This window comes from Varroa destructor, unplaced genomic scaffold (genome assembly GCF_002443255.2).
Source record: "Varroa destructor unplaced genomic scaffold, Vdes_3.0 BEIS01000003.1, whole genome shotgun sequence".
NCBI classification, from domain to species: domain Eukaryota; kingdom Metazoa; phylum Arthropoda; class Arachnida; order Mesostigmata; family Varroidae; genus Varroa; species Varroa destructor.
The window spans coordinates 20,119,079-20,143,698 of NW_019211456.1; the positions used below are offsets into that span (position 1 = coordinate 20,119,079).

General features: G+C 40.0%; 1 protein-coding gene across 6 annotated transcripts; it reads right to left on the bottom strand.

The window, feature by feature from the left end:
- On the bottom strand, positions 1-22,937 carry LOC111247972 (uncharacterized). Of its 6 annotated transcripts, none has more exons than XM_086983112.1 (17): positions 22,770-22,937; positions 22,156-22,287; positions 21,719-21,925; positions 20,915-21,109; positions 20,451-20,637; positions 20,161-20,240; positions 19,566-19,730; positions 18,970-19,083; positions 18,483-18,756; positions 17,598-17,841; positions 17,061-17,256; positions 16,621-16,886; positions 15,956-16,156; positions 14,780-15,029; positions 9,842-9,873; positions 5,052-5,244; positions 1-412 (listed from the first exon to the last, which is right to left on the bottom strand). In XM_086983112.1, the coding sequence occupies exons 1-14, from the start codon at positions 22,935-22,937 to the stop codon at positions 15,020-15,022; spliced, it is 2,439 nt and encodes an 812-aa protein (XP_086839238.1). In that variant the 3' UTR covers positions 1-412; positions 5,052-5,244; positions 9,842-9,873; positions 14,780-15,019. The 6 variants fall into 6 exon arrangements, with proteins under 6 accessions (XP_086839238.1, XP_086839236.1, XP_086839235.1 ...); XM_086983110.1 differs by lacking the exon at positions 1-412 and adding an exon at positions 2,659-3,273; XM_086983109.1 differs by lacking the exon at positions 1-412 and adding an exon at positions 4,338-4,580.
- Between the last annotated feature and the right edge of the window lie 1,683 nt (positions 22,938-24,620).

The window sequence follows — 24,620 nt, forward strand, 5'->3', positions numbered from 1 at the left end:
AACAAGTTTACGAATTACGGATTTATTATACATGCTCCATAGCATGATATACTACAAAGATTTTGACCATGAAAGGAAACTAGGACGATTGTCGAGGGCGTTTACCAGCCATGCTCGTTCGAATGATGAGTTGCTTTCTTGATGACTGGTATGGAATGTACGGAGACAAAATGGACCGATTTAGCCGGCTTCGAAATGTAGCTGATCACAGGCTTCTTCAGGTCGTGCGTGGATACAAAGGGAGTCTTCGCATAGGACACTTTGGCGACTTTATGGTGCGTGATATAATAGTAATCATCGTGTCCTTCATAACCGTGATTGCCCAAATCCCAGCCTCCGTGACCCCCGCATTGAATTCCGGACGCCACCAGCAGGCATGGAACGGCTACGGCTGCGGCTGCTGCTGCTGCTGCTGTAAGACGAATAACCGAAAACACAAATGAGTTCATTTATAAGTTTAAGGGGTAGCTAGTCAGTTCGGTTGACGTCGTGTCAAATGCACCGAAATCATACATACTGGTCCAGCTTGCGCGCTTTCATATGCAGGAAAGGAAACATTGATATGTTTTGCGTAGGCGAAACATCGACCGGGATTCAAACTCTTGTCCGCGCGACACGGGAGAGACCTGACTCACTTGTTTTTTTATGGCCGATCAAACCCACAAGCAGGACACCGAGTTTTGTTCGACTAAACTCTTACGCATTCCGTTAGAAAAAATGGCGTCTGCATGGCACAATTGAACAACGTGCAGTTTGCTACAAGACGCAGTGTTTTTCGCTATTGACTAGGAAGACTGGATAAGCAAAGCCTTTGCTAACACTGCGGTGAGTTTTCATTGGCAATTTTCAGTGGACGCCTAAACCAGCCAACATTGACCGAAGTTTTCCTTCATATACTGAATAAAATGGAACATCCTGCTATTTCCCCATGACGACGTCGTCGTCTTGCCTTTATGCTGTTCTTTCGATTGTAATACGTTATTCTGGAGGATGGGCAAAGTCTTGTAAAGCTGGGCCATAGTGGGCCGAAACACAAGAATTTCTATTGGAAAAGTTGACTTTAAATTATCAAAAGTTTGTCGACTTAGTTAGGAAAAGGGATCTTGCTAGTTAAGAGAATCAAGTTCAGCAGTGTTTATGAGTCAGCGTATAACCACACGTAAGGACACAAATAAAGTAACAATTATGATGCTTACGAAATACGTACAAATAAATAGTAATAACTTTTGGCAAAATAAGCGTATAGAACAATGTTGCACCGTTTACCTTATGATCCGATTCGTATCCTGATTTCAATATGCTCTGGTCTTTAACGGAACTTTAACTTCCCGGCTGGAGGGTAATCAAAGGTTCACATAAATAATCTTCAACAATTTATCAACCGAGCACCAGTTAATATATAATATATATATATATATATATAGTGATTAAAGATTAGTAAACAAAATGTGCTCCGGAAAATCTTACCGCCACAATTAGATAAAAATATGCGACTCATGGGTATCAGTTACGGACCTGTTACCCCTTTTATCGCAAAAAAGAAATGTGGCTGTATTTTTTGGGCCTTTTTTTTGCGAGCTTTCCAAGCAGCGTTAAATGAAGCAGAATCTTTAAATATGTTTGTTTTCCAATCCCTTCGCCTCCTTATACGCGAAAAGCAGTATTCTTTCGCTATTTTGGCCAGGACTGGTTTAACCTGACGCTCGAAATTTGAGCGCCTTTTTGGAATCTGATAGATTAGGTGTCATCCGACCATTTTATTTTACCGAATGATTGTAGTTAGACAATAAAGTGCTACGACTATATATACAATTCTAAGGAAACAGTTCATGAAGTTTCATGTTTGCGGTAAAATTTTCATGCAAACGTCTTGCATGAGGGGTGTACGGCGCCGATTTCAGTCAATACGAGCATGAAATAAAGCAAACTAATCTTGTGTGCGAACAACTTTATTGTTTTAAATACGTGTTTGTATCACATTTTGTGAACATTTTATTGTATATTATTTCATATGGAACGAGGAACTCAAATATGGCAGCGGTGACGGTGTACTTCTAGAACTAAAGTACACACAAAGCAACTTGTTTTAAGCAGTTTGACCCGCTGAACTTCGATGAAAACACTTACCTACTTATAAAATCCACTTAGTGAATCAAGGCCGATCGAAAAGCCATCTTTCATTTATGCGACCCCTGTGTCCTAAGAATGAAGCAGGAAAAGAAGAAGGCCTGACTGCGGGCTGTTATTCAAAATGCCGACAGTTTAATGTGTAAGAATGGTTGCATTTAAGGCTTACTTTAGTAGGCCTTTCGGTCAGGGACAGTTCATTTGAGTTAGTTTAGACAAGCAAACCTATGTGACTATTATACGGCCACAGATATTCATAATCTAGAATTTTTAGCTTTTCTGCACGTGAATAGAGAATTTTTGCAATTAGTCGTCCAATCAATGATCATCGATATTTGGATCGGTATATTATATATATTAGAAGAAGTAGTAGTACTAAACTGATCTATCTTTGTTAGAAATGATAAAATAATTTATATTTTTAAAAAATGCATATTTCGGATTATACCCCCAGCCCAATGAATTTAGGGAAGGCGAACAGATCAATCAAATAATCAAAAAATAATTAAACAATTTCAACGCGATAGCATCTATTGCTTAGATTCAATATTATGCTTTATTTAGGATAATTTTTTATAGTGGACCTAATCCGTTCCTCGACCAATTTTGAAGTTGTTTCATACGGATACGCGGAGATACAGACAACAGAAACGTTGTGTGTCACGTAATGGGCCGTCACAACTGGGTTCTACACGTAATGGGTCGTCACAACCGGCTTCTGCACATAATACGGTATCGTGGCTTCTGTGTCTATTGCCGTATTCGTTGCCACCATCCTGCCTGCACTGAATTTCAGAGGCCGACACGGACTAATACGTCACGAAGGTTTCGAAGGCAATAGTCAAGCTCTGAAAATTCATCCTAAATATTTGCTACGGGCGGATTTAAGTAGGGTGCTTAATATTAAAATGTCTGTTGATAAGATGTCGGTGAAATTCCTTAAGCCTATGTGGAAATAGCATCTTGGGCATCAGAAAGGTGAAAGTGATTGAAGCATAGCCCTAAGCCATGAATCTCAATGCCCAGGATAGCGCAATAGACAATGTGTTTTGTTTGCTGAACGTAGGGACGTGTAGTAGTCTAGGTTTGAAGACAAGCGAAACACACGCTTCGTTTCGAGCTGGAATCCGGCCATCTGATGGGATGCTGAACAAGAAAAATATTAGATCATAGTTTAGTATTCGATACACATGTATGATCCTACAGATTATACGTCCATGTGCTTCTATAGGGACTTTTTTAAATGAACAACTAGCTAATAGGGAAATAGCTAGCAAGCTTTTATACTGCTGAAACGAATCGCAGATCGATCCGTAAGCTCTGCTGATTTTCGGAACGACAGAAATCTACGATAGACTTAGTTGTAGATACCCAAATCCATTTTGCTCGTGCAGGTAACCCACTGATGAATTCGACGATTTCAAGCGTTGCGTTGGTGACAAGCGTGTTTTAATTTCGAATTAAAAGAATCGGGTTGTGATTGATTCTTTCTTTCTCCACGCTACGACTCGAGACGATAATTCCGCGTATACAAACTTGCAACAGCCAATCGGCATGGAATATATAAAATAGTCAACACACACAACTTAAATGGAGCGGCTGCAACCAAAGTGAATTCTTAGACTCGACAATTGCCTTTGTGGGGTATTTGCTTTGGTGACTTTCGGAGTCCAGTGAGGGACAGTAGCGGTTGTGGACTTGGCGGTACCACGAATACGGCTATGGCCGCGGAAGCCATTATTCCAGCTCGTACCACAAAATGACCACGGTATCATATGTGAAGAAGCCGGTTGTTACGACCCATTGCGTGAAAAACCGGTTCTTAGTTTTGCCCCGAGTTCACTGAAATCTGCTCAATCTGCTCCGCCTATTTTGCAGACCATAGCCGTAAGAACACGCTTGGTAAAGCTCACTGTAATTTACTGTTTTGTGCTAAAAAAAATCTATACGAGATGATATTCCTCATTTTTTACCATTATACTATAGTTTTATAGTATATTATTATAGGGTTACAGTTCTTACTGACAGGTAGTCGGAGAGTTTTTTCGATAATTTATAATTATAACAATAACCAGGAATGCCAAAAAATCGATGCTTGTCAATAATGATCGTTAGATTAGTAAATAATATTAAATAATTAATAAATACATGGTAGCTTTAAGAAGCTTTTCATCACGTCATCAAAGCTTTTATGAATGAAAACACTGTAATTTATATGCAAATTGCCATGGTAATTTGTACCAGATGCTTGCCTCATCATAAACAATACGTACACGAATATGTTGTAGCGTTGCTATATTATACCTCGCTACGGTATATACCTCACTGAAGTCATGGTCAGAATAGCAGATCTGGATTTTTCACTTCCTAATAGGTTTGCCTTACATCAGAAAGCCGACGGGTTGGTCTTACATTTACTAATTGCGCTTGTGATCCTGACTCATGAAACGTACCTTAGAGAATAAAGAACCAAGATATGATTGTTGTCATTTCGAAGGTTCTCATAGATGTCAATCCGTTTGTATACGATACTAGTCTCCCTATTAAAGGTTGAACAGTTAGTATTTCTTACGAAATAAAAATCTTCTTAATTAAGAGGACCATTTGTTACGCATATGGCGATTTTTACAAAATCGTTTTGTGCTAGCATAGAAGTCAATGAGGCGTGTAATACGATTCTATTAAACTAAAACGTTCAGATGGAGCTCATAGGGCGAACCCAAAACCTTACGGCGATACTGATCAAAGTCAGCCAGTCAATAGCAACGAATATGATGTCTGAGCTACGATGTGGACTTAATCTTTTATTTGGCGGTATATAAAGCATGTATTTAACATCCGAAATAATAACAATCCGAAAATACTATCGGCAAGCATAAGCGACAACCTCGAGTACGTTATATCCCCTAATAAACAACTTTTACCCATTTACGCCTGTGACCACTCTCAGCATTTGTAGCACCCAGCTTTCAAGCCCTATAGAGTCCTCCATGTTTCGAGTTTCACGTCCAGCAGCATCATTAGACGTTTCATCATGGTAGAACCTTGAAGCTTCTTCCGTCGCAATCCAATGTCCCGACCCAGTTTAAACGGACGATATTTCCTTTCTGTTAACACCTGAAAGGCGTAGACCTTTCGAATTGGTTGCAGTAGTCGAAAAATGGGCTACTTAATTGATTACGAGCAAGGATCGGGTTCCTTTGATAAGAAATTCATGTCAGCCAGAAAAAAGAGAAAACTACATTTTTTTTACTATAAAACTAATAACCAAATATGCACATTTGAAGTAATTCTTTTTTTTTTTTTTATCTAAAAACCTTGTAAGTTTGCTGTAAAAATTAATGACACCTATGAAATATGTATAAGGTAAGTCATAAAAAGGAACTGTTCAGGCTAATATATTTAGTTACTAATATTCCACGCATAGTCCGTTAATATTTCAGCTTAGCATCAAACAATGTTATGATGTTGACTCGTGGACAGTATTTTGGAATTTAATAATTAGCGAAGCCTCACTAACAAGAAAGCTCAGTAAAAAGTGCTAGGATATCTCGTTATTGTAAACAAGCATCTTTAAAGAAATTTACCAGCGACAGCAGTACTTTCCCTTGAGTACAAGGTCTTTTGGTTTAAGTTTCCATTTACCAATGATACCTACAGCTCGTTGTACTCTCTGCCAGTGTACTAATGGAAACAATCCCAACTGGATGCGTAGACAATTCTTGTGCAGAGCTGTTTGGCTGGTTACCCATTATGTACTTTTAATTATTTTGGATACATACACTTACCAAAACAAATGTGTCTGGCAACGCCGATACCGAACTCCCGAGAGCACGTATCCCAGACCTCAGCAGAGCACTACGAAATTAGTGCCAGCTAATGTCAATTTACGTTTCGTTTGCAGTGTCTCGACGTGCTTCTGATGGCTTCGTCTTTTTTTTTTTAAATAAATGAAAACTATCAGAATCTTTTAGATGCGAGCCCGAGATACTGATGACGCCTAACTGGAGCTATTGATTAAACCTCGGTTTCTTTTAACTATGTTTTTAATTACTCTTGCGGAACCAATTTCGCCCAGGTAGAGCAGGTGTCGAATCGTAGAATATGAAACACCTCATACTCTTAGATAGCACTGTTCTAAAACATTTTACGGCACATTTGTTTTTGCTGTCAAAATGCCCGTATATTCTTTAAAATTTCGGGCTATTAACCCAGATATCGTCACTTGAACTTTTAGCAAGCAGGTCGCAATGGAAACTAAAAAAATTTGGGTGATTTTCACGAACTACGACTGCCGAAGAGGTTGGCTCATAAAAATATCATTCATTGAAGAATCGACTAACAGCGTCGTGAATCATTTGTTCAGGACAATTTTAAAAAGGAAATTAATCTCGTGGCAGACACCCTGCGATGTCGAGAGCTGTACTGGAAGTTGACCTATTACCAAATGCACGGAAACTAACACTTAAATTTGATACATGTAAAACACTTTACCCGTTCACTTCGTTCAAACGAATAGGGTAATAAACGGTGATAAACTTGGACGAAATCAAAAACAAGGACAGAGATGCCTCCTTCTCTCTGTTCTGTCGCTATACGCCACTTTTGAAAGCCATTTGTGCCTAGAATAATGACTTGCTATTAGAAATGGATTTTAAGACGGCAGCATCAATGGATGGATACAGCTGAACCGGCGTGACATCGGCCTAAACCAAATGTTCAGCTTCGAAAGCCTATGTTGTCGGGTAGTCTATTGCGAGTTAACTACAACTTCAGAAGTTCTGTCACGGCCTAGGTGTACGGTCAACTACGGCCAGAAATAATGAACATGCTTGACATTAGGCATCAATGATCAGTGAGCAAAGCTGAATTCTTTCCACTGTACAACAATATTGACCTGACCTTAAACCTCAAGTATCACGGTGGAGAAGGCAGCTATTTGAGTGCAGGCCTTGCGATCCACTATATTCACCAGATGTTGCTTCGACGGACTATTATTTCAAGTTTTTTGCGGTAACTACTCAGTAATTATTCAAATCACAATATGAATTCAAAATTTCCTTACAGGAAGGAGATTGACTGTCGTATCCCAGACTTTCACAATAGCGGCATAAATAAACTCCGTTACACACTCTTTTTATTGTTCTATCCTAAGACTTACATTATCTCTCGCTACCAAACGTTACCAAACAAAAACAGTTATAATTCTCAATTTCCTTAATACAGATCCACAATAAAAAATCCAAATCCAATATATTCGCGGCTCAACTGTAGGCGAAATCGTATTGAGGGGTGCACAAGCTTAATAAGAAATTTCGGTGGTAGTTTAGTGCTTACCCCAGATGTTATCGCCGTGGCAAAAATAGGACGAGCTATTTTTGTCTATATCACTGAACTAACCCCGTATCGGATTTATGAGTGGCCTGAGTCTCGCACGCGTACCTACACAAGGGTTGAACGTGTTGGAATTGAATCCGTGTGCTGGACTTACATAGCGGACTATTTGTCGTAGCATCGACCTTTTTGGGCTTGTTTGCTTCTAACTTAAATTATCATAGCGCAGGTAGTTTTATTCGTGTCTGATTCTGAATGTCATAGACAGAATAATTTTCAAAATGGTTGGTCTGGAATTACAGGATCGACCAACGCCAAGCACCGTCGATTTGACCGACACTCCGCCGCTTTATCCCTTGATAGATTTATTATCATTCAGCGTCGTTTTTGATAGTTGTGACGGCAATGTTGTTTCTCCCGCCGCCGCTGTTTTTTTGCCACCTATGGCGCGCTGTTGCAATTCACTGACGCATGCTGTAACGGGTGGTTAGGATAAAAATGCTCTAACGTTTTGGGCGGCAAGACGGCCAGCCTGTTAAGTACTGCCGCCACTACTAATATTGGCGCTGCTGCTGCCGCCATAGATAACCTTCCGAACGAAGCAGAACGTTCGAACTCGGGCGACGAAATACGTATAGCGGGAGCGCACGTCCTAAGCATCGTTATTTATTTCGAGGCTGACGATAATCTACCGCTAGAAAACGACCCTTAACGTAATGTGAGCCCTATTTGACTACTCATTGCAGTGAAGACGAAGGACATTTTCAGAAGAGCGCTGCTGTTGCTGAATACGCTTACCAATGAATCTATCCATCGAGGTCATGTTTAGTTCTCATAGAGGTCGTTTGACAGCTGTGTACATTGTGCCGACGCACCCGAAGTTTATAACGGAGATTTTGGAAACAATAAAACGGTCAACTTAAGGCTGGAATACGGAGATTACAACATGTCGCATGTCAAAATGGCGGAACTATACACGTCATTACCCTTATTGTGTCAACACACTTTTAGAAGCTTATTGTTAGCTACGTGGCGGAACTGGTCAGGTAAATTACGTTCGCTTCCAAACCTGTCACGTCCCTACACAAACGGCCTCTGAACATAGAAAATGAATGACGGAAAACAGGTGATAACGGTTAAAAAGGCTGCTACTTACAATATGATATGCTTTCCGAGCTACAAAAAAAAAAACAATTTTTTCAGCTGTGTATAGTTAGCATCGCTCCTAGGGTGTAAGTAAAATGTATATGATGAATGCATATTTTGTCAGGTTTACGCACTCACGAGTGGTTTTTTATATACTGAAATTGTAGAATCGAATCCCATGAAATTTCAAAAAATTATCGTTGAAATTTTTCCAGCAGATTGGTTCTTGTGTATAGAAAAAGAGAGAAAGACAAAGACTTACGTGAGTTATGTCCCACTGAATTAAAGAAAGTAACAATACAGAAACCGCTCAGTTGCCAAAGGTAGTTAAAGAAACCAGAATTATATAGGGTTCTGCCGGTCAGACTCTAATCACTGAGGTCACCCTGAAACATGAGTGTCTTTGCTTATCGGCTGCAGAATTGATTACCTGAACAAATCTTTCATAATATTATTGTTAGCTGAAGCATCCACTATAAAGCCACTGGAAGTTTTGTCGAATTTAAATGTTCTTATGGGTTCCAAACAGTTACTTGGCATAGTCTGCCTCAAAGCAACCAGTTTCTGCTGATCAAACTTTACATAGATAAAGCGCTCCCGTACACTATTTAGCATTAGCTCAAAAACGTTGCAAGGTTTGGCCCCTTACTTTTTTATACCAGCTGGTCGTTTTTTCTTACGTCTACGCTTGCGCCATTGAAAATTGAGCTGTGTAAGAACGTTCTATGAGACACAGTGCTTAGTTCTTTTCTACGTAGACAACAATAACGTGCTCGCCCACCACTTCGGCCCCTCATGTTAAGCTTCGGCTTTGCCAGCGCTAACTAAAAACTAATGACAAACCTAAGATAAGACGTACGGAGAGCCGATTCGTATCAAGGCCACTAAACATATTGGCTAATAGTTTAACTTAAGGAGACTATAACGAGAATATGCAGAAGTGTAACAAGCAATTGTCTAACAACTTATGGAGAATCCAGCCCGAGTGCGGTTCGAAACCCGTGAGAATGAGGCCAAATATAATGTTGGCATATTAGGTGTGAACTACGACAACGTAATTTGTAATGTTCTACCAAGAGGAAAATCTCTCAACCGCAGTTCGCTTCGAAACGGTCAGATTGCAAAATCCTCCTTACCAGTAGGACTACCTAAACGTCCCTAGTTAAACCTACATAATGACCACCTACCCAGTTAACAGACACTATTACTACAAGGATCCTCTTATCATACTTACCTGAACGCCAGCTCCACTATAAAGGACAGAGTCTGAAACGAGAAGAAAATAAACAGCATTTATTTTGAAGTCATGGGTTCTCAAAAATAGCGCATGCTACAGTGAATTAAGAGCGGTGCAGGTAACTTCCAAGGTCCATAGAAAGGTCAGATCTTTGCGAGATGAAGGTGTACCAGTTTTGTTAATCAATGAATATCCGAAGGTGGTGAGATTAGGGCTAGCGCTTTTTCATCACAGCCGGTACTTTTCCGGATAGAACGAGACGATTGACACCAGTCTACTACCCGCTAGTTGGCTAACTAGGGAACTGGCTCTGCAGTGCACTAACGCAGTATATATATAACGGCAATGAAACGTTGAAAAGTTTCAATCTGAAACGACTACAGACAACGAAAGAAAATACCCGACAGAGTGTTTTTAAAAAATAATATCTTAAAGAAAATTCTTGAAAGAGAATTCTGCGCTGAAGTCGCTCGAACCGAAGCACTGCTTCTAATACTGAACGCTCTGTTCTATAACGATGACTTATTCCCTTGAAGTAGGTTAAATCCGATATTTTCGAAGAATCACAAAGAATTAGAAGATCACATCGTTAGATTGTAAAATTTGCTCCTACTAACGGAGAACTCGCCACAATGAAATCAATCCTAAACCAGACAGATTCTGATTTATTCAGATTTTATTCTTCGGAAGTTCTTCGAATTTGAATGTTGTGTATAATCGACTGATAGCGTATCTACGAGTTCTAATAAGGAAATTCTATACATAGATTCAGATGCTTTCTATATTTGAGCAATTCACAGAACTGCATCCACCACTTACAAAGACTAAAAATAAGAAATCGCTAAGATAACGTGTCACGAGGGAACGCTCTATACTGCGCAGCGTAAAAAATGGATAGGACGATCGTAATGTAGGGTTCCCTAAGTACAGTACACCAAGCCGACGGAACATTACTACAGAAGATAAGGCAGAAATCAAAATCATGAAGAATTTTATTAAAAGGACATATCCGATAATCAGGAAAAATTGGCAGCGAAATCGAACGAGTCCGTCCGTTACCCCAGAAAACTCCATGTTATATTTCGTGTTGACGTCTCTTCACTTCTTCTAGCAGCATCTGAAGAAATTATAGTTGAAAATACGCGGACGGACTGCCATCTATCATGATTAAAGTGTTCGGACTATCAGTTTGCACGCCATTTTAATGGATTTTTCGAAGATCGCTAGAAAAAGGATTGTACGAGAAATCTTTAGGTACGCTATTGCCTGCTTCGTCCACAAAGAGAACTATAAACAGACCCCATTTATAAGCGGCAAGCATCGCCAATCCGTGCAAACTCTTAACAAATATTATAAGCATATAACTTAAGCATAGAAAAGTGCCAGTGCAGACGGATTGACATAGGACACGCTATTCATTTATATATTAAGATACAGTACTAGGCAATCGTACGCAATAGGCCTTAGTGCTTTGCGTTAGAGAAGTATAGTTCCGAACGCTATACGCACTCGTAATCCCCAGTACTTGTTTTGCTCTTTGGTTTTGAATGCTTTTTGATAGCTTAACTCAAAGCTTTCCATATTTCGAATTACCTATAGTAACATTAGTTGTGTAAATGGTAAACTTTTAGGATTGCTTGTGTAACGTTTAGATGTCCCGAAGGCACTACGCAAATAAAAGTACGGATGATGAGAAATATACGTTATAGTTCATGTAGGAAATCTATTGTTCAGCAATACTTAGCTCGACTTGGAAATGTGAAAAGTGTGACCTCCCAGTATCCACTGAAGAACGTGCCGCTTTACGCCTTGGAAATGGAAATTTGAAACAATGGTATAGCATAGGTATCACAGATATCAAGCCCCAGAATGTAAGAATCTAGGTGTCATTGCCGGCTACTTCTCTAAGATATCCAGAACGTACAGCGCGTGTTGTGTTCCGCGGCATATAACGTTCCACCTGAATTCTACGAACTTCCACCAACGAAATTTGTCGACCATGATCTACACAACCGGACTGCAGCATATAAGCCAAACAAAGCATGAACTTAGTCCTGAATAGCTTATCGAAATACTAGTGTGCAAAATATATAGATACAAAATTGTTAGGATTACATCTGTTTTAGATAGAAGCAGTTTATGATGATGGAAAATACAACGGCATATTGTCGAACTATGACTGGAGGAAGTGCTTTAGCAGGATGTATAGCAACAAAACGATACGTAAACCATGTATTGCCATTACGTATACTTAGAGTAATGCCTATAACAAGCCAGTCTTTTAGGTGCCTTACGGTCGCTTCCAAAATTATTGTTGCGTTCATACCCCACAGCGGACAGCGTTAATTCACTATATGAAGAAACTTTTAACCGGCCAAATCAGTCTACTTACTACGTAACTTAACTGAGTTCCGCATTAGTCGTCACCACGAAGAGCCTTCAACTAATAGAATAACAGCATGTAGACCACACCCGAAGATTTATAAATATACACATAAGCCAACAGATAAGGCTAGTTCCGTTCGGGTAAAGCGTAGAAACTACGTAGATTGAATCGTTTAAGAACAAATTTTAATTCAACCCCCTCATTACGACGATGCATATTAGATGTGTTTGACCAATAACCTATTATCTCCCAATTATGACTAAGCTCCGACAAACCATACTTACACACGGTTAAACGCAAAATATACAGGACGCCAAGACGCCTTTCTTTCTACATAGAACAAAACGTATCTTACCGAAATGATCCTCTTTATTGGGTTGGTTTCGAGAAGAAGGCTGTTTTTTAAACGCTTGAAGTCTTCAGTGAAGTGAGTAAAATTATTTCTAGAATAGAATTAGTAGCTGGTCCTATGGTACGTGTATTCGGTCTTCATGTGGACTCAGTGATTCTCTATACGCTTCAATTTCAGGGTTCGATATATTAACTCAGTCATACGCAATACTGTCTACGAAAGCATGACTTTTCGATTCCCATTTTTCTTTTTACAGATCGAATCTAGAAGTCGCATTGCTTCGAAAAATAGTATTTTCAGATTTTTCCTTGATTGAATTGAAGACAGACGAAAATAAATACGAATCATATTGAAGAAGTCCAATCTTACCCTGGATCCTCTACCGAAATTTTACCTACAAATGTATTAACAGTACACAGTTTTAAGAACATGTATAATACTATACTTCATTATATGCGTTACAATTTTTTAGAAAGGTCACAACAAAAGCTCTTACATTTTTTTTGGAGGTTAAGGGCAAATGCATTATGCAGACCCTTATTATCATCAATTAAACCAATTGTTCAGTAAAATATAACCTTTGGCCTTCCAGAAAAATACGTCGTGGTGGTTAAGATTTTTGAAAGTGTTTACCTCTCAGCTGACATCAGAATTATTCTAAAAAAAATTCGTCGGTTTCTATAATTGTAGTCACTCACCGTAATCTATGGTCAAGCGACTAACGCGCGTATTATTTTACGTGGTCACGTTACTTAGCCAAAGCGAACACTGCGCCTAAAACCCTGCATCCGACGTTAATCCAACGGAAAGCTACCCGATAGAGACCTGTTCAAACTGAGCGAGTGAACGAAATTCGCTTGAGAAGTGCCTCTATAAAACCATCTGGATCTACAGTAAGATATCAGACCAGCATCTGTATTTCTCCTCCAACCATTTGCATTCAGCTTTGCCTATCTATAGCTAGCTAGCAGACGGCTCCAACAGTCTCCAGAAAATGTTTGGTATTACGCCCTCAGCCGTGTTCACTTTTGCCGTCGCCGCTGTATATTTGATTTTGGCTACTGGAGTCAGTTGCGGAGGCTATGGAGGTTTCGGAGACCATGGTCATGACCATTACCACATCTCGCACCATAAAGTCGCCCACGTCTCCTACATCAAGAAGCCCGTTGTGTCAACGCACTACGTGAAGAAGCCTGTTGTCAGCTACATCTCTAAGCCGATCAAATCAATTCATTACGAATCAAAACCAATTCTATCTTATCATTCGGTCCCTGTGATCACGAAGGGTCATGGTCACTACGGGCATGGCTGGTAATCGGTGACGAGCAAGCGTTTGTCTCCGAAACTTAAATCCAAGACCACACACATATAGATTTATAGTAATGTAAATTACTAATAGTGGAAATATAATCTACAACGATCCATGTAATTTTTTAGCTACGACTAGCAAGCAACTCCCCACACGGTAGTCGAAAACAACTGTTAAAATGAACGCAACAATTATATGTGTACTGATATTTTTAATGCAGGATACCTATGATACATAGAATTTTCGCTGCTGCTAGCCCACTGGCTCGATATTCCGTCATAAATGGTAGCCTTGCATTCGAGGGCAATCAAATGTATAGCGCGTTACATGTACTTCGAAGCAATATTTCATTGTAATTTCATTGCGTTCATTTTTTTTTTTATGTATAGTATAAAAGCAGTAGTGGCCTCTGAAAAACCACTACAACATCAGCAATAGTGTCTGTTATAATGACCAACATGTTTGCTTCGCACAAAACGATGGTGTAAAATTGTCTTTATTGCAAAACCCCGAATACGATCGTACTAGAACACAATCGTTAAATGGTCCTGCGTTAGTGTACTATAGCTGTTTTTAAGGCCGATCCTAAAAATAGATCCCTTTGTTTTTACCATTCGACAGGTAACTAGAATCCTAGCAATCTAGCCACAACTTAATGGCTCAAACGATGCAAGTTCTGTGGTTTCCTCGAGCATGAACAAGTTTTCGGGAAGTTTTAAAAATTCGCTGTAACGTAGTGTATTGGAATGCGCCTACTTTTTGTCAACAACGCTAGATACTAGCAATCACTAAACAGGACATTTTAGTTTCCTGACAATAAAAACCGATTTACTTTAATTTCACGCTTTTTTTTTTATTTACAAAATCATGTGGGTTTTTAATACTTACCAGCGACGTGGTACATCGTTACATACGGCAACACCCGAGCTGTGATGCTCAGCATGTGCTCGATGTTTCTACAATGAAATGATTCGTTTTGTATGTTCAAACTAGTCAACGGTGGAGCAGAGCGGTAATGTATCTGTTGAAGGCATTGACAATAAATCTTAAGCATGAAATCAGCACTAAAGAAGAGGACCCGCTGCTTTTTCATAAGAACCTGAGATAGGTCATCACCGCGGTATATGTTCACCGAGTTCTGTAATAATTACATTGAAAATGTAAAAAAATTTGATTTTTTTTTAGTGTACGTTGCGTGTATATCTTGTAATTTCGTTAAAACTAGATTTTCGGCTCACTCAGTTCCCTTTTTTGTTTTGCTTATTTCGACGACATAGCAGCAAAGCGATTTCTCTCAACTAGCAGCACTACTGGTCGTATTTTATCTGCAATTTTACGAGTTCAAGTCCCAGAAATGAATATCCTGACAAAGCGAAAAATCGTTCACGGCATCTTTACGCCAGCCCTAAGCACACTACATATTAAACATTATGATATAGAGATTAACTAGCCGTAAGACTGTCTGGCGGGTCAATTCAAAGTGCCGCTAACAGTAACCATTCGATTCGGAGCTGGAATCATGATCGTATCTGGATTAATGGCTCCCGGTAGCTAAACGGGCTATATTGACAGGATTTTGCAAGTAGTATAGTCATTCAGAAATAATTCTCAGCGCGGATATGCGCTTAATAACGACCAGACGCCCGTGCAGTACAGAGCCTTGCAATAAGCAACATTTATTGTAAAACAAGCCAGTTTTAAGACAAACAACCAATGAACCACTATTCGCGCCTAAGTTTTCCTGAATACGTGTCATTTGGAACTCGCTCTTGATCGTGCTTGCAGCTACCGAACGGCGGCGAAGTATTTTCTAACTCCATTACTTGTTTTTTCGTCTTCGATTTTAAGAGTATTGCAAAAAGCAACTGCTTATCCGACTGTTACCTAAACTCAATCTTGATCCTGGAATCTGTCATTACGTTGTCCGCGATTCTACTCACCAGGCCCATCTGTCACCTAGACCCGTATGCTGCGATGAAGTGACGACACTTCGCATTAATAGAAACCATCGACATGTGTAATCGATTCCAAAAACCCGAATGTTCACGTTTTTATGGCTCTTACCGTTCGGGGTCAGGCAGGCGCAAGGGTGATACGGGCAGTATCGTGATTTGGACGTGCTCCTTTGCTGTCATATTGATGGCATTCATGACCTCTTCTCTGCTACGCATAACGGATGTTGATGCACCGTTTACAGCTAGCACAACATCAGCAACGTAAAGGTTTTCGTCAGGCGGAAACGTGACCACGCATTTTCTGTGTATGCTGGATCCACACGAGCGTCAATATGCAAGCAAAAAGGTCAAATCTAAGCTGAAGAAAGATTCTGAGCAATGTATTGGAAAGATTTGGATTAGCATAGCGCTTCGTCGATCCATAATTAGGGCTAGAAGTTAATTGCAGTGCACAAAATCTTCCCATCTCTAGAGAAATTCCTGTCTAGCACCCTACTATAGTAAAATATATGAAATAGTAAAAAATATATAGGCAAAATTCAGAACGTGTTACAAGCATTTAAACTGCATTTAAAGCATTACTATGAGCAAGCTCCGATAACACTAGCGGCTTAACTCGTACTGATTGAAATTCGAAAAATTTGAAAAAATTGATTGAAAAAATGCAGCGTAAAATCCTGTCTGCAATCTAGCTTCTTAGTCAACTTTCATATATTAAATACGAATTATAATTACTAGTACAATTACAGTCACTTCGTTCCATAAATAACAAACCGTCCAATGACGTGAAGGTACATGGGACGCGATCGATGTGACGCCGCGGATGTTGCCTGCGTAAATACGTCGAACGCTTTTACCGTATCGATCTGCCTTTTTACTACGCGTGTCACTAGAAGATCTTTGCGCCCAACCCATGAAACAGCCAGGGGCACATTCAATCCCATATCGGCTAACCGAAATGGAGTCATTGCAAACACGGACACTTTGACCATAGGCTTGTTTTTCATGTGAGCTTTTATGCGCTCTAAACCCTCCTGCGTCTGATAAAGTAAAAAAAGGTAGAGTAAACTACCAGATGCTTTCGTTGGAATAGAGAGGACAAGGGGTAGCTTCTGTACACAACACGTTTAGCTATCTGCTAAATTATTTACATGAATTCTATAAACGTGCATTTGAATGGGTGCGACGTATGATGACCAGGGAAAATAGCTTACCTTCACTTCGTCTACTTGGTAAATAATGTCGCCCACGATTAAGCCGCTCCTCTTCACTGATTCAGAGCGGAGACTGCACACCATGGCAGCTGGTCCAGACACACCAGTTACTTCCAATAGTTCAAAACCATATGTGAAGCCCTGAAAGCACTGTTTTGATTCAGCCTCCAACTGGATTGACACGAAGTGGCGCACGCTGGTACAGTTGACGATTCGGTAAAAGCAAATAATTCCAATAGGAATTTCATTAGCCATAAAATAGCCCATCCTGCGGTCAAGACATTCCTTTCCTAAGGCCTTCCTTTTAATTAGGGTTAAGGGTTATGTATTTTCAGTATGTTCAGTTAGCATAACGGGGATGGCGGGAGGTACTGCGCCGTCGCAGAGCGGAGTTAGTTAAAGGCACTGTTACAGCTGACTTTTTTCCGTCAATCCCGTTATGCAATCTGCGTCAAAAATTCTGCAGCGCAACCTCACACAGGTTTCTGATCGTAATTTTATACAGACAGAACAAGTGAACATCCCTATGTACCTTACCCAATCATTGTCTCAAGAGTTTTGTAGTCAAAGGATTTTACAGGTTCATCAGAATGCATTTCGTAGTTTCGTTCGGAACTGAGGGTTCCTAATCCGTACAGACGGCGCTCGTCGCAGTATCTTTGGTCAATTCCCTCGGCTAATGTTCTCTGGCTTCGGAGGTGGTCCATTAAACGCATAAAGCCGGGAGAAGCAAAGGTAAGAATAGGCTTCTGTTTGTGTAGTGGAGCATCTCTGAGTTGCCCTTCAAATAATAATAAAATGCATAATGAGTAGTTCTGCTACCGTTGTTGCTTCTCCTTTGGTCATCAATGCGCATGATTATTAACGCATTTGACAGCAAAGTGTCTCACTCTGACTCGAATGCTATAGAGTTATTGCGTAAACCATAGATAAAATGGCTGTGCACAGATTATTATAAAATTACTCGACATTGTTCAATATATACTTGAAGAGTATAGAATCAGGGTTGGGAGCTTACAGTGGAAATCAAGACCGACGCTCACATCTCTTGAATGAACGATAAGTTCGTCTGAGAATAAACCGTCCCAAACCACGAACTGCTTTGCTAACTCAAGGTTGGTTAACTGCAACAGAATGCCCGATGTCTTTCCCAATGATGCTTGCTTCTTGGGATTTTATTAGGCTTCCCATGTCAAATAGACCTATCAAGGCGCGTTCGGTTTGATATGTTCTGAACTTGATTCGTTCGGAGCTTTGTATTTATATCATACCGTATTTCAAGTAAGGACGTAACGAGATCTAATATACCTCGGAAGATGTATTGGAACTCGTTTCGGCTGGTACTGTGATGGTTATGTCTTTATTGTCTCTTTTATATGAATTGTACACGAAAACCTACTCATCTCTAAGACAAGTACTTACTGATCTCTAAGACAGGTTTGTCTGGTATGACTGCTTTCTCATTGCTAGCAAATGCTTCCCGAAAGGAGGGTACTTCACATAGATGTGTCAGCGTATGCAAATTCCCGAAATCGACTTTGCTGAAATAGGGATGCATCCGAAGCTCGCGGTACGATTGCCCAGATCCCAATCTCTTCGACGGATTTTTTACAAGAAGCCGATTTGTTATGTCGATCAGTTCCGAAGGGTTCCGCTGAATATCCTGAGCACACCAAGTGATATGAGTGTGTAAAACCTGCATTTTAAAAAACAGTAAATACTTGGTTGCGTCATAAATTAACGTACAAACAAGCAACGAATCTGAACAGCGAGATAAGCCCGAATATGGATTCACCAATGAATCATCTTTAACCAGATATCAACATCCAGATCAGTGAAAAATACATTTTAACACGAACCACCTGATTACCTGCATTTTAATCATTGTTACAGCCTAAAGTGGACTCACCTTATCTTGCAACTCCTGCTCTGTGCTCGCTCGAAATGGAAGCTTCCCTGTGCTTAGGCGGTACGTTGTCACACCAAGTGCCCACCAGTCTACGGCTCTTCCGTAGGGGTAACCCTAAAAAAAAAGCTGGTCAGGTGAAAATTTTGATGAACCGACGATCTATACGACGACGTCTAATATTTTCTTCTTTAAATCTCCTACCTAAAAAGGTGACATTGAGAATTTAGTGAAATGTATTCCCCCGCCCCAGAAGGGCATTTTCCCATTATCTCTTTGGTTGTATTCTAGGTTAGAATGCGGTAAGAGAATAATGCAAATTAACTATATGTCCTAATGCGGCGATCATTAATTGATGCAAATAGACGAGCTCAAGAAATATGTATAACCTTACTTGACAAAAAATCGTCCTCGTATTTAAAAGCCGTGGCTGGATAATTTTACGCTTATTTTTCACAAATTCTAATAAAATTATTCACAAAAACCAAAATAGAAATAAGCGATGATGTAATCAAGTAAAAAAGCGAGACCTTTCTTAAAGCACAAACTAGAGTATGTTAACAAAGAAAAGATACCTTTAGTACACTAATAAGCCTTACAATTTTCGATTCGACTTCCTTAAAGGATTCTGGTGCCATGTACGGGAGAGTCCCGGCAAGTTCGTTATCACGAAACTCTTTCGCCGTCCGTTTGAAAAATGCCGCCATTATTCGACCCTTGACAAAGTTCGACAGACACAACTTCGTTGTGTCGAAGTCAATCACCTTATCATAACAGGACGACAAATACATGCTTTCAAAAAGTCAGCATGAATATAGAAAGATTCCTATGCAACTTGAACAAACATTAATTCTGTTATTGTTGAGACAGCCACTAACAGTTGTGCTTGGCTGTCAACTCCTAGTTGTTGCCTAAAGGATATCAAACGACCGTGGCGCAGATCGCCTGTTTAGTAAGGTGAACACGAGACTTTAGAGAAATACGGTAGCAATGTTTATCGTTTAGGGAACCCCGAACTAGAACGTAATATTTTGTTAACCGAAAGGCTAAATACGTCGCGCTTCCATACGAAACCTCCGAATTCTGTTCTGCATTCTTAATGGTATCTTATTTAGGCGAAGCAGATATCAGGAAACTTCTTCAACTAAGAATCGGTTTGTTTCCAAGTTCAACGTCATATTTTGAAACGCTTGCCTTTAAATGCCCGCTTTCCTTGATGAGTACGTTCTGCAACTTCAAGTCACGATGTACGAAACCCTTATAATGCAGGTGTTCTAAAAAGAACATTTCATCATTCCTAGTTAGAATGGTTAGCTGCTTGATCTTACTCGACCCAAATCGTTGTTAACGAAAAGCGTTTAGGTTGCTACGGAAATTGTATATCTGTACGAGCTAGCCGGTTTTCCGGCAGAAGAATGCTCAAACGATTGTCGATAAATATTAATTTCTATAGATTGGTACTAGTGTGTATTATTCATAGTCACCTAGGCCAAGAAACATCTGGACGACGAACAGCCGCAGAACATCTTCGGGCAGGAATCTTTGAATTGACATGAGTTTTTTCAAATCGATCCCTTCGACATACTCCATAAGTGTGACGAAAGCGTCTTCAACCTTGAACACGCTCAGGTACTGAATCAGGAAGGGCGAGTTGATAATCGATGCTACCAGCTGAAGGACAGAGAACACCAACGACCGGGCGACAGTGTCAGCTAGACGAATAACTATGGAGACATACAAAGCCTGTCTGTTATGTTGGACCCCAGCTCAGTAGATATAGTAGTCATTTGCTGTGGTCTCAATATTCCCAATCATAGAAAATCATCTGATGTACATACATATGTTATAATGCACGTTGCCTAGCGCCTTTAACGATCTAGGCACCCTTAAGGCTGTACGATGAGACCGGGCAAATAGCGTACTGTTTCTGCCTTCAAACGTCACAAACCTTGTCTGACGCAATACACTCAATCGTGGGAAGGCGAGCTTCAGGGATGAGTTTTATGCAGATGGTCAGGTTTGCCGGTACATAAAATCCTTTGTATACCACACCGAAACCACCTGACCCAACCACTCGTTCCGATTCGAGATCTGATATCCTTGGGATGTACCGCAGTAAATTGTATTTCGGCAAATATTCCAACTGAGAAAGGCATAAATATGCACAGTGTTGCTTTCCTTTAAAGAACTAGGTGTATTTTTTAGCAAATCTAGGAGACTTAACGTTCTCAAACATTTGACATAACAAGCAAAAATTAAATGCACTTGCTAAATAATTCACTTAATAATAAGTGAATTAATAATAAGACGTTGCCAGTCATTGGATATCGTTTTTTGTTGATGAACTGTCAACTGGTTTAAACCAATGAGGGAACCTGCAACCATTTGAAGTCGAACTTAGAAAAATGGCGCGGAACATCTTTTTGTTTACAACCCGCCACTATACAATACTCAAAGCCTGATCTGGTGTCTATAGATAGTGGCAGCCGACTGTGCCTAGCAAAGCATCCTTTATCTTTCAGCGACTGTTTTCGTGTTTTTTTTTGACTTTAGGTAGTCAAGGGAACGGAAAATTAAAATGCTATATGTTAGACCCAGGAACCACTTGCGAATCTATAAGGTAAATTAAGGTTACCTCATTGATTACAAAGTTTATTGTTGAGGCTAGTTCACCATAGCGATTAGAAGAGAAATCGAGTTGGGTGTATTTCGTACGCAACCTGATGCCTTTGGTAAATTAGATTTCACGCACGGTTTGCACGCGTAACTTTACGATATCGGCTAGTGCTGTCCAGTCGATTGGGGTCACCAATTCTAGAAGCTGAAGTTCGGCCGCCATTTCAGCAACGATAAGAATAAACTTAGTGATGTCCTTCGAAAAAGGTAAGCCCACTTGAGGAGCCAGCTTGAAGATGCGCTCCATTAACAGCATCAGATTCTCGATCATGTCTTTGATGTCCTAGTCAAAGAAATTAGTAGCGTTTTGCCGCGTTTATTAGCACGTAGATACATATAATAGAAATACTCAAACTTTGAAGCCATACGAAATACGAATTTCGCAGCATAAAAAATTATTTTCATCAAAAAAACTAAGTGTTAATATGACTATGGCATGTGATTTCTAATATTCTCCCAAAAATCCAATGCAGAATGTCACGTTTCTTTATGCAATTGACCTATACGACCTACCTGTGTAAAAAGCGTCCTCCGTTCAATTGAGTAACACATCTCAGTGGCTGTTTGAACGAGCTGCTCAGTAGAGAAATGCTCGAGTATTTGGCGATCAGCAATCGGAGTTCGGCGCCTTTCCTTAATTAATACCTATGTGCAAACAAACGTTTGCGATATTACTAGCTGTAGATCGACATAGTTGCTAAATATTGGTTTCTTCTATTTCAGGCACGCATGTCTCAGCACCGAATGTTAATAAGAATCACATTTGGGCCAAGTGTCATTTGGCGACCGCTTTTCGCTGAGATCTACTTAACTTTTGAACTAAAGTGATCAGTCAAGTACAAACGTATCCTTCAACATTTCACTTCTATTTATTTAAGTTAAAGTTTAGTAAAAGTTGTGGGTTCGTTAAAAGAGGTACTCCTGGTAGGACTTTCCTAGAATGGTATATCAATTAAGCGGATAATAGGAACAACCACACAGGGAAGTTCATTGCTGACAATACTATCACAAGCCAAAAAGAAACTTGTTCGTCTTTGCAACTTTCAAATGACTAACCACTAGATATCGACTCAATTGGCTACAGAGTACGACTGACTCCTGTTGCCTCTCGTTCGGCGTTCTTTTACCTGTAACATCGCGTAGAGAGATTTCCCCAGGTTCGGCTGAGTGGCGAAGAGTCTAGCGATTACAGAATTGCGCATAGTATCTATCATCGTCACCATACGCGTGGGCGCCGTAGACATGATCTTCCCCTTGGTCATACGGGGGCTGCTGCCCTGATGGCTCTCGGCCATTTTGGGTTAGTATATTCAGCTTCTAAACAGCTACGAAATCTTACTGAACGCCAAACATTCGTAATCTAGTAAATAACGCTGAGCTTATTTGTGTCACTGCTATCGGCACCCACGCGCTGCCTAATGCTCGTCTGACCAACCAATTTGCTTTTCGTCTCCAGTGCAAAGCTTCGTTTCCCAAACAACTTGACAACAAGAGACGGATTAATATCCAAATAACGCACAGGTGTTCAGGGTCAACGAGGCTCTCTAGTCGAGTCGCTGAACATATCAGTTGTGACGAGACAAAATTATTGCTTAGAGACCAAATTTTTGTCATGGTTAAAGTTACAGGCATAATGGCCGCATGTCGAAAATCGCAATCGCACTACTAATGAGGTTATGCATAGAAGCGTACATAGGTGAATGCGAAGAGTTAATCTTTTTCACCGCAATATCATCTTTGCTGTTGGTTTGTATAATCTTTGAAATGAGTCGTGGGGTTTATGTCTCGAGCCCATATGCTTTGTGCATTTTTCCTCAAGCACTGGTACATAACGTAGTTACCTAAGCTAGCATAAAAGCGACAACAATGTACGCTTGCACATCCCCTGAGATAGCTTAGTGGATGACGTATTTGCCTGCTAACCTTAGGCGCAAAATTAGGCTCAAGCGCGGGTATTGATACACCTCGTTTCAAGCTGGGAGCCAGCCGCGAGATGGAATGCCTAACGACGATGCCGAACATCGAACTTGAAACATAGAAGGATGTTTTTGTTAACCAGAGCAGTCATTGATGCTTTTACCTAATGATATCTGTGGCAGTCGCTACTACAGAAGTTTGTTGTTGATGTCCTATGTTTTTACCAATTATACCTCTGCATGTACTTTACGTCACATTTAAATTAACGCTACTCCTGTGTCACTTCAAATATGGTATTCAAATATGGCTTCAAATTTGCCGTTTTCCTAAGGAGAAAAATATACTGCGCTTTAACTTTGAAATTAGACATAAAAGTGAGCCACCAGTTTGCAAATTCTCTTTATTAAAAACCCATGTAGCACCAAATTGTGACTTGAGTTGCTCCGTCTGATAAGTTTAATAGTGTAGGTTTTTATTTTGTTATTAGTTAGTCGGCTCTGGAAGCTTTTTGGGCAGTTCTTCCATAGAAATTCCCGGTTTCATGTTTCGCAACCTCCAGATATCGATCTGTTTAGTTTTATCCTATATTTCCCTTTCTGTGAAGATACTTCCTTTAGAGAAAAACCTCTAGGAAGAAAGATTGATGCAGTTGAAATAGCGAGCGACTAGGAACACAAGAGAAGGCAAAACGTCGTAAGTAGAAGGTTAGCTGAGCATCAGAGTTTCGGACCGAAGAAATTGGAACACCATCCTAACGGGTCATTTGCCTGTAAAACGGGTGTTGGTGAGAAACTATTATGCCACCATTAAATAAAACGGTTTACCAATCTACGAGGTGTTGTTCCAAGCATTAGACTATACTAATGTAGTGTGCACCAATGTATTTGAACTTGAAAAATTTGTAATCAACTTCGATTAAGCAGTGTACATGCTGAAACTTTTTGCACATTGGTTAAAAGAACATTATTTAATATTTTATAATTATTCTATTATTAATAATAACAGTATTGCTGTCATAATTTGCTTCATGCCGTCTAGCCAGTAGCATCATTCATTTTTCC